At 40.7% G+C, this 10,931-nt stretch overlaps 1 protein-coding gene across 1 annotated transcript; it reads right to left on the bottom strand.

Annotated features, from left to right (window-relative positions):
• Positions 1-3,287: 3,287 nt before the first annotated feature.
• LOC117694878 (melanoma-associated antigen 10-like) lies at positions 3,288-8,507 on the bottom strand. Its single transcript, XM_076918260.1, has 4 exons — positions 8,103-8,507; positions 6,053-6,138; positions 5,214-5,284; positions 3,288-4,697 (listed from the first exon to the last, which is right to left on the bottom strand). Exon 4 carries the CDS (start codon positions 4,631-4,633, stop codon positions 3,722-3,724), a length of 912 nt encoding a protein of 303 aa, XP_076774375.1. The 5' UTR covers positions 4,634-4,697; positions 5,214-5,284; positions 6,053-6,138; positions 8,103-8,507; the 3' UTR covers positions 3,288-3,721.
• Positions 8,508-10,931: the final 2,424 nt, after the last annotated feature.

The following is a 10,931-nucleotide window of genomic DNA, read 5'->3' as shown; positions in this document are numbered from 1 at the left end:
TATGAAGTAGCAATGAAAATAGCTTTATGGTTGGGGGTCACTACAGCAGGAGGAAATGTATTAAAGAATTGTAGCATTAGGAAGGTTGAGAATTGCCACCCACGCTAAGGCATGTCATAAATGCTGCCTTTCAGTTTGTATCACCTCATACTTGCTTGTGTCAGTGACAGGGACTTCTTAGCACCTTCTGTGCTCAAACTATACAGAAGGCAGTGCTATTTGGGAGTCATAACACAATAATGTTCTTTTATGAGGAATACATGGGGCCTCTAGTCTTAATAATTACAGTGTGTGTCAACATACAAAATCATACCAGGATTCCTTTCAACATATAATAGAGTTAAACTTGTGATGCTACAATATTCAAGAAAAACTGTACAAAAAGAAAATTGAATGACCTTGAGAAGGAGGCTAGCTGATAAAGTAATGTTTTCTTAAGAAAGAATTAAAACATATTTGTACTTTTTAATTTTTGCAGCAAAAATATATATAATCTATATATTATTAATTATGTGCAATTTCATTTAATGTCTCTGATATATAAATATATACATGACATATATACACATTATATATTATAAATTATATATTATATATTTACATGTATTTTTCTCCATAATATATTTCATATATTATATTTACAAATTTATATAAGAATATATAATATATGCACATATTATATATTATATCAAATAAATGTATATAAATATATACAATAACATATGATATATGATATATAAACTATATAATATACTTACAATATAATATACTTATATAATATGCTTATATATTATATATTATATGCTGTCATTTATATATTTTATATACTATATATAATTACATATATGAGTATATTTAATATATATTATAATTTTATGTCATATTGTTAATATATAATAAAATATAATATATGTATATTATAATATATATTCTACTATAGATATAATTATATACACATATATGTATATATGTTATATATGTTTTATATATAATATGTATATGGTAAACATATAGCATATATAATACATAAAACAATATTTAATATATATATTATATGTACAGTATATAACATATAATTTTAATATTGGTAAATAGTATATATTAATATGGTATATAATTACTGTATTAGCATATTAATGTATATGAATATATCATCTGTGTTACCTCCTGCTCAGGTAGTAGAGCATGGTAGTTTTGATGGGGTAACTAGAGTATCTATAACTGTTACTTTTGTCCAAAAAAAAGTAACTACTGTAGATTGTGAGACAGTATCTTTATGTATCTCTTTGTTAGGATTCTAAGACCAGATTTGCTACAAAATTCATGCATTCTTCTTTTTAATTTAATTTAATCTATGTTCAATGTGACCACTCTTTCCCTGAACACTTCATCACATGCACTGTGAAAGTGACTCACAGGAAGGGTGAAATAGTCTTTCTGGCCTCCAGAGGAGGTAAACAGGAGCATTTAGCAAGAGAAAGTTGCAGACTGAAATGTGGGCTCCACCCAGCATTGTGGTGGAGACCACCTAACCCTAATTAACCAGGAATTAGAAATATTCCCAAGGCTGGGAGCTGTGGTGCTATTCTTGTAAGAAGTGATAAAGCCTGTTCAAAGGGGCTGCTGGAATTTGTGTCCTGCATTTAAGGACCCAGTACAGTTTCTTAGTAAGAAAAACCATAGTAAAAAGTAAATGATTGTTACTTTTATTAGAATTTGATTCCAGCCCCTTCTACCCTGGGATCATGCTGCTTACCCTGTTCACCAGGATATATCAAGAGAACGTGTAGTCCAGTGGGGCACAATACAGCTTAGCAGCCACAGTGAAATTTCAGAAATGAAACTCATGAAATCTTCCCTCTTTTTGGACACATGTCAAACTTGGTACAGGAAAACTCCTACAGTGTGAGTCCAGGATCAGCTTGTCACTTTCTTCCCTCCCAGAGGCTTTTCCAGGCAAAGCACTTCCTTTAATAGTTTACCAGCTACCTAAAGTGAGTACTCTTACAGAGGGCAAATTTACAGTGGTGAGAACTGAACTAAAAAGGTATCTTAGGGTCCAGGCGAAGGATCAGAGGGTAAAAATGCTACCTGCTCTAGCCTGACATTTGGAGTTCTATCCCTCCCAAACCACAGAAAGTGTGAGGTTCAACCTGGTGCAACTGAAATCCTAGAACTCTTTTATTACCATAGGAGGCAGAGGAAGGAGAACTGGCCATAGTCTCTCAGGACAGCTAGCCCAGACTAAGAAACGCAGCAGAAGAAACATGAGAGGTCCTGCTTCAACAGGGTGGAAGGCAGAAACAATGTACAAACTGTCCTCTGCTGCCCATAAGTGTACAGTGGCATGCATGCATTGAGCTCACACTGATATTACTGATACACATTTAATTATTTTAAAGTTTAATTTTACCTTGGGCTAACAAGCTCAGCTAATCAATGCACTTGTTGGTCTTTTAGTCAGTCAGTGGGGCAAAGTTTTGTTTACAGTACTCGTAAGGCTCAAAAACATTCTAACTCTAGTTCTAAAGGATCTGGCACCTACTTGTGTCCTCCCTAGGCATCAGGGACATAAATAGTCCACACACTTATATGCAAACAAAATACTCATAAGCCTAAGAAACATTTAAAGTGATCCTAATATTCAGCTTTGTGTCTCCGGCCAACGAGAGTTGTAAGCCTCCCTTTCCCATGATTTCTTCTTATGTGTTAGGAACCTCCTGTAGACTACAGCAGTAAACCTTGAGTTCATTCAGCTGTAACTCCCATTCATGACTCAGAACAAGATTCTTCTCTGAAAATTTTAGCTCTGTGTTTTGATGTGAGAGTGCTACATACAGCCTTTCTGATTGCAAGTGTTCCACCACTAAGTGACACTCCCAGGCTGATTCCTCTCTGCTGAAGTTCACTGGAAAAGGACTGCTCATAGTTTTCCCTTCTCTCAGCCCTAAGTCAGTCACACCTCCCAAGGGCCTGGCCTTAGCTACTTGCAGTTTAATTACAATCTCCTCCCAAGCTCTCTTCCCTTAAGGCACTGACACAAGACTTCTCAGGAGGGCCTCGCCCTCTGCAGTCCTTCTGTACTAGGGCTTGTGACCTAAAGGGAATCTCATGGTCTGGCTTCTGCTATGAAGCAATTATCCAAGGGTAGAGAGGGATCTGTTTTCCCCTACATTCCACTTATAACACAGGACTTTTCAAAGATAAGGTCCTCAGAGAAGGCTTTGGGAAAAGATTCACGTTAGTTTAGTTTTAATCTTAGTTAACCAGAATAAGAGACTAAACATAGCTGCACAACAAACATTTAATTTTATTCTGTTCTTTATGTTAATGCCAGTATGTTTTCTGTTGTTGAGGAAATTCCAAGTTTAATGGTGTCATATCGTGTGACATATTACAAATTTGAAAACATTCTTGTTTGTTTTTAAGATAACAAAGTTCTCCTGACCTAAATCAACACAGGCATTATTGATGTCATTTTTAATCTTAAAATTCGCAAGTTAATTAGCCATATAGTAAAAGTTAACAATGTTCTAAAATAATGAGCTTATGTCACCCAAACAGAACAATAAGAAAGTACTGGGTTACAGTCTCTTTCAAATAGCTCTAATTTGGGGGTCTACCGCTTATTTTACTGTTCTGTCTGACCATAAACTGGTAATGCATTATAGGTTGTGCTGGTCAGAGCAGTAATATCTATGATCTGCTGGGCTTTTCTGGCCTAGGCCCTCTCTTGCTCTTCCCTCAAAGCCTCTGCGTACTTCTCAGGATAAGATCTGGGATCCTGCCTGACGATGCTGGCATAAAACTCGAGGATTTTCATCTTGGTGGTTTCAGCATACGCCCTTGGGCCCCACAGGAACTCAAAGCGAGGAGGCTGGCTGTTGGGCACCTGCCTGTATTCCACGTACCCTTCCTCTACAAAATCTTCAGTGATGAGACTCCTGAGGTCCCCAAAGATGAAATGATCAACTCCAGCATACATCCCTAGGTTATTCATTGCGTACCAGAATACCTCCTCACTGACACAATTGTTCTCTATAAAGATGACGCAGAGAACAATTATAACCAGACCTGTCTTGGGTACGCCTATAACTCCATGCAGCATTCCATCATAGGTGATCCCCAGAGCAGGGTAAAGAAAATAGGAGTGGACAAAAGGATCCACTTCCAACATGTCAACACCAAAAATCAGCTTCATGCACTCAGCGGCCTTACTAAAGATTACAGAGTAGTGCTCCTCATAATCTCTCAAGGCCCTCTGCATCATTTCTTCCTTATTGGTTAACTCCATCCTGCGAAACTTAACGAGCAGGAATCTCACCAAATCAATTATCTTTTCGTTTAGTTCTCCCTGGGAGGGGAACTCGGTATCAGGCATCTCTTCTAGAGGATTGTCAGAAGGTGCCTGTGCAACGGAACCCATATCAGTGGGAGGAGTGGAAACACTCTGAGCACCCTGGGGAGAACTAGGTGCTTCTCCAGCGGACTCATCCCCTGAGATGGCAGCAATGGTTTCTACCTCCCCTGCCTCAGCTATGGGGCCCTGGTCATCCCCGGGGCCCCTTTCTTCGATTTGCTCCTGAGGGATGTCCCAGAGGTTGAAGCTTTGGCTGTTCTCAGTAGGTTCCATCTTGAGTTTCCTTGGAAAGAGCAGGCAGGATACCGTGCAGGTCACAGGAATGAAGATTCACAAGCTTGAGGAAAAAAGGAAAAATGTGAGGGGACTCTCTATCCAGGGGCAGCTACCCAAAACCCTGTTAGAGGAATTTTCTTGGGTATTACTCTCAGGTCAAAGGACCATGGTACTGCATACACCCCTAAAAACCTGAAAGACATGGCTTCTCCAGGTCCATCCCTCTTCTTCTCTGAGGCAAATGCCAAGTAGTTCTGTGCCTCTGAGATATACTCAAAGGAAGCAAGGGTGGAGGGTGCCTCACCTACTTATATCTGGTCCAGAATAAGTCAGTATGATGACATTTTGCTAAGATATAAGATCAGCCTGATCCAGGATAAAAGTAAAGGAGGAGGGTGTTCCATATGACCCCCATATCCGTATTCCTTAAAACAAGGGCTTATGTTTTGTGAGACAAGTAGAGCAGGAGTAAGGGAAGGGAATCCATCCAACGTGCCTAGGTTTTCCCACTTACTGACAGGAGGGCAGAGAGGTTCTGAGTCTTTGTGTTGGCTGATAGGACTCCCTTGACTCTTACCTTTGTACTGATGCACCAGATCCTTCCTCTGATGACTTGAGTCAAGGCCTTCAACTCCTTTAGACTAATGCCTAGAAATAAGACAGGGAGTTCAGACTGACACCTTTGCAAAAGACTGCTGTAGAGAAAATGGTTCAGGGAAGACTTTTTTGGGGACCCATGTCTATGCTCTAGGCTAGTGTTTCGTCTGATCATCCTCTGATATCCTTACCTGAAACTTGCCTGGTCCTGGAAGCCCTGTAGTTAACCAAAGTCTTCAACTCACCTCCTTGTGATCCTTAAAGCTCTCAGGAGAAGTGAGCCTGTGACACATCTCATCTACCTCTGTGTGAGATCTCCAGTGATGACCACATACATGACCTGGGGTCATCTCTGCTAAATATGGGTTCCCAAAGTCCACCTGAATTTCATCTCACCCCATCTTTGAGATTTCTCTTTTACCCCTGACCTTATTTCCTCCAAACTCTCATATCCTGTCAGAGACAGTTTAAGTAAACAAGGCACTTAAGCCCCCTAAGCTATGACCCCAGGGTATATGCTGTCTGCAAAATATTTTTCCTTGATTTCAGATATAGTCCTCATAGGAGGTCTAGCTACTAAACACTTCTAATCTCCATATGTAGCTCCCTCCTCTGAAATGATATTAATCCTAGGAACAGTGTACCTTTTCCCAGGTAACATTCATCAGTAGGCATGCAAACCAAAATACCCCTCCCCCCAAACTAGCCACCCATCCAGGGTTCTCCAGACATCAAAACTGACCCTTGCAGACTCTAGTTCCTTGTTAAGAGTAGATGTAGATTTTTTTCAAATCTATACTTCTCACAGTGGTTGCTCACCTGGATTGTTGGAAGATATTAGACAATTCCCTCTCGTAGCTCTCTCTGTTGTTTGGTGATACAACACACTGTACAGGCTCACCTTCCTGCAGAGGAGAAAGAAGTGAAGACAAAGTCCATCTCAATAACCCTGGAGTATTTGTCAAGACAAGCAGAATGAATTGGATCCCTTTTTTTTTCCTGGGAATTCTGATGGTTTTCCAAGTATGCTTTATAAGGCCCCTGCTGACCTTTAGACCCAGGCTCAGGCCAAACCTGACCTCAATCTAAACCTCTTAACAGGAAATTAGAGGTGACATCTTTGGTCCAAAGTCTTACACAGAACCAGTGTGGACTGTGGAGGATTGGGGAGCACTGAGAGAGCTCATTTCTGTCATACTCTGAGCACCAGGAACATTAATTGACACATGGCTCTGAGTTCCCTAAATCCCAAAAGGCAGTTACTGAAGATAGGAGATGGGCACGTTCTCCAAAAGTCAGCCTTGATTTGCATCAGCATGGTCAAAATTATACAATATAGCTTTTTAAAACCTCAGCCTGTTTATCTCTGACAAGTTTCTCTAACTATTCCCAGCACCCATCTTGATGGACAGAAGCATGGGCCCATCCTCTTTCTGGAGTCTCTCCCGTGCATGCAGTTATTGGAAAGAATGAAAGTGTGTGGATACAACTTAATTCCTGCAAGCACACACCACTCTAATTATAACCTGAGTTCACTCTATATCACTGCTTCTCAACCTTCCTAGTGTTGTGACCCTTTACTATAGTTCTTCATGTTGTGATACCAATCCATAAAATTATTTTTATTGTAACCTCATAACTGTAATTTTGCTAAAGTTACAATTCATAAAGTATCTATATTTTTTTCTGGTCTAAGGTGACTTCCGTGACAGGGTCATGTGACTCCCAAAAGTGTTTCAACCCACAGATTAAGTAACACTATTCTAATTGAACAGGGGCTCCTTCAGTCTACATTCTGGTACAACACACACACCAAAAGCAAAGTCACCATCTAGTTTAAGGAGACCTCTAAATATTGCTCTTCTTTATTTGTATACAGTGAGTGACTTTTTAAATAAAAAGTCAAAGGACTTTATATTAAAACTGGATCCCCATCTGGTGGAGTGCTAACCACGGGAGTACAACTTTAATATTGTGGGACCCTCAATCTGAATTGTAATTTCCCCAGTTTATTGTCCAGTCAGTCTTTAACCCTGGACAAGAGCTTCTTCCTCATAACCGCAAAACTGTGCCTGTATAATTCTCAGGGACTGGCCTGCCGAACAATGACAAGCCGCTTGTGCCTACAAGTAGGCCCCACTTGATATCATAGTAATCAAAGGGGTCAGACTACATTATCTGAGGCCCTTCAATCCTAAAAGAGGATTCTGGAGCCCACCCTCCACTCTCACCTGGAGTCCTATAGCAGGGCGTGGTCGTCTCCCTCCCAGGAACCTCACAAAATGGCTCCGACTCCCCACAAGTCCCCGGAAGCAGAAAGCATTGACGAGGAATTCTACCTTCCAGAAACCTCATAAAATGGCTCCGAACCTTTGAAGTCACCGGAAGTAGAAGGTGCTGACTGGGACTACACCCTTCCTGGACACTCACAAAATGGCTTTGAGCCTCTGAAGTCACCGGAAGTAGAAAGCACTGACTAGATTTTCCCCCTGCTGGACACTTACAAAATGGCTCTGAGCCTCTGACCTAGGAAGCAGAAAGCAGTGACTATAATTACCTCCTTCCTGAGTACTCACAAAGTGGCTCTGAGCCTCTGAAGTCCCCAGAAAGCAGTGACTATAATACCCCGTTCCAGGACAAAAAAAAAAAAAAAAAAAAAAAAAAAAAAAAAAAAAAAAAGATGCGGAGCCTCTGACTGGAGTCCCTGGATGAAGGAATTACTAACTAGAATTCCCCCTTCGAGGACACTCGAAAAATGTCTCTGAGTTGAGTCTTTAAAGTTGGTAACTGGAATCACCTCTTCCAGGATATTTACAAAATGACCGAGTCACCTAAGTCCCTGGATTAAGAAAGCTCTAAGTGTACTTACCCCTTCCGAGGACCCTCACAAAGGGCTTGACTCCGATTCCTTCACGTCTCTGGATTCAGAAAGCCTGGTGTTCCCGCTCTGAATTACGTGGCTGAAAATGCAGAGCGCTCTGAGTGGACTTTACCCTTCCGAGAGCTTGACAAAATGGCTCTGAGTACCCAAACCGCCAGGATTTAACCGTAGAACGGAGGGGAGGGGAACATTCCCACAAATCAGCATTAAGGAATCTTCTAGCCTCCAGGGACATCACTAAAGGTCTCTGAGTCATCCAAGTCCCTGGATGCAGATGCGGAAGTTTGGGTCCCCAAACATAGCCACAACTCCTCTCCGAATTTATGCAAGACCCTCAAAAGGACACAAGGTATCTTGGTTATTAATGATTCTCTATCTAGAACAGCTTTTGAGATCTGCCAGCTTTCACCTGGACTCAGAAAGTTACACTATCCTCTTCTCTCTGGGAAACTCTGAAGTGTCTCCTAAGAGCAGAATCTCCCCATCCCCTGAGGGAAGCAGAGGAAAGGGAGCCTTTCAACAAGTCAGTCCAGTTTAAAGGACTGCATATCAGACCAGAATGGTGATAGTATCTATGGTCTCTCCGTCCAGAGTAGAGCTTCCACATTCCACTCTCAGGTCTTGCTTAGCCTCTGCAAATTAAATACCCCTTTAACCCTTCAGGGATGACAAAAAACAGTGCCTGACCAGAGAAAAGGACAGAAAATAGCGCCTGTTCAGAGTACACAGCAACGGAAGTAAAAGGGTCCCGTTTTTCTGTTTGCACCATTGGAATCTAGGCTAAATCTGAGCAGAACAGTGAATTATGTAAGGGAACCTCCTATCCTTAAAAGGACCGTCGTAGTCAACTTTAAACTTTCACCTACACTCTGAAAATATCTTACCGACTGGCTGTCTCCTGTCCAGAAACCTCACAAAAATCATCCTTTATCTCCTAAGCGCCCACATGTGGAAAGGTGAAAAGGAGGCTAATCCCTGATGTTACTGGCACTCACTGAGGCATTTCTCAAATTTAGGACAACACAATGGTTAGAACATTCCAAAGTTCTCTGATGAAAATGTAGGTAAAAAATAAATAAATAAAAATAAAAGTGGCTGTTTCTGCAGGGATGACAGTCACTTTGGTGCAGGACCCTCAGCAGTGATGTTTCTGGATCTAAGACTGCCTTATCTGTGCTGGAGCTTCCACAGCCCAGCCTCCGCTTTAAACTTTACTCTGAGCAGATCCAGGCTCTCTACACTCTAGGAATCTTGAAAGACGACTCCTATGTACAGAATCTTGTAATGTAAAAAAGATGCGGGTTTATGCACATATATGGGTAACATCTTGGTGCCAGTGTTACCACAGTGGATCAGTGGCATTAATTGTGGAACCCCCATAGAAAAGAATCCTTCCAGTCCATCCTAAACTCTCACTTTAGCTGTGAATGTGACACTCACATTCTCCAACCTAGGAAACTCAAAGCATGGCTCCCTGCAAACAGAAAGGCTAAATGAGTTATTCATAGAAGGGAGTTCACGGTTGGTGCCAGACTTGCCAAAGCACAGTTATATTATTTGGTGGAGCTTTATCTGGATTGGGGCATCCTTATCCACCCTCCAGATCACTCCTTGACTCTGAAAGGACACAGGCCCTCAGCATATCATGAACCTCAGAGCTTGACTCCGACTCCCACAGTTCACAATGAATATGTAGGGGAGACTGCTATGTACCTCTGAAGAGTTGTGGTAACACTGGCACCATTCATTTGGTGAAGAGTGGAAAAGATGATGGTATCAGATTATTTGGAGTCACTGTATGTGGGCTGGGGCAGTCCAGTCCACTCTACTCTGTATCCTTGACTTTTGCAAGTACCCATGGCCCCCTTTGTACCCCATACCTGAAATGATGAACTTTGATGAAAATTCTCATTTCTGTGAACCTATCAAAGATAACTCATTGGTATCATGTCTGAAATTGTGCCTAAATCTACCCTGGCTTGACTCAAGTTTTGGAACAGAATATTCCCCACTAAATCCAGTTAACATGTTCAATTTTTTAGCCCACACTAATCTAGTCACACTTAATTTCAGATATTCCCCTCATGGGGTTTTCATGAACAAATTGTCTTCTTCTCCTGATGTGAGACTGAAGGGAGACCATCCACATCTGTGACCATAAAAATTAGGTAGTCTCCTTCTACCTCCACATCCATCAATTCTCTGCTCTGTATTCTTCCTCCACAGCCTCACACCTTGAATCATATTAGTAGAAGCTTTTGTATGAAGTGGTTTTCTAGGAACTGAAAGTCCCTTAAGCTTTATTTTACAAATTAGAATTTAAGCTGGGTGAGGTCTTGTTCTGAAATTACCTCCCTGTTCTAAATCCAGACTATGAATCTTCTCATTAATAAAACTAATATCTTCAGTAATTAGAATCTCTTTGCAGCACCTGTTGTGTGAGTAACATTAAGCTTCCTATAATTTTAAACTAAATTTTTTACTTTATTTTGCCTCACTTGCTCTTCTCTGGTGTAGCCATTCATAAAAAGTTTTAGTAATAATTGTAACAGATTCATTATTTATGCAATTTTGAAAGGTATTCCACCAAATTTTTTTTTACATCATTACTATGCTGGTTAGTAGTTTCTTTTCTTTCTTTCTTTTTCTTTCTTTCTTTCTTTCTTTTTTCTTTTTTTTTTTGTTTTTTTTTTTTTGTTTTTTTTTTTTTGTTTTTTCGAGACAGGGTTTCTCTGTGTAGTCCTGGCTGTCCTGAAACTCACTCTGTAGACCAAGCTGACCTCGAACTCAGAAATCTGCCTGCCTCTGCCTTCTACC

This window comes from Arvicanthis niloticus, chromosome X (assembly GCF_011762505.2).
Source record: "Arvicanthis niloticus isolate mArvNil1 chromosome X, mArvNil1.pat.X, whole genome shotgun sequence".
Lineage (NCBI taxonomy): Eukaryota > Metazoa > Chordata > Mammalia > Rodentia > Muridae > Arvicanthis > Arvicanthis niloticus.
Note: the sequence above shows the minus strand (reverse complement) of the source record. Positions and strands in the feature narration are given on the sequence as shown.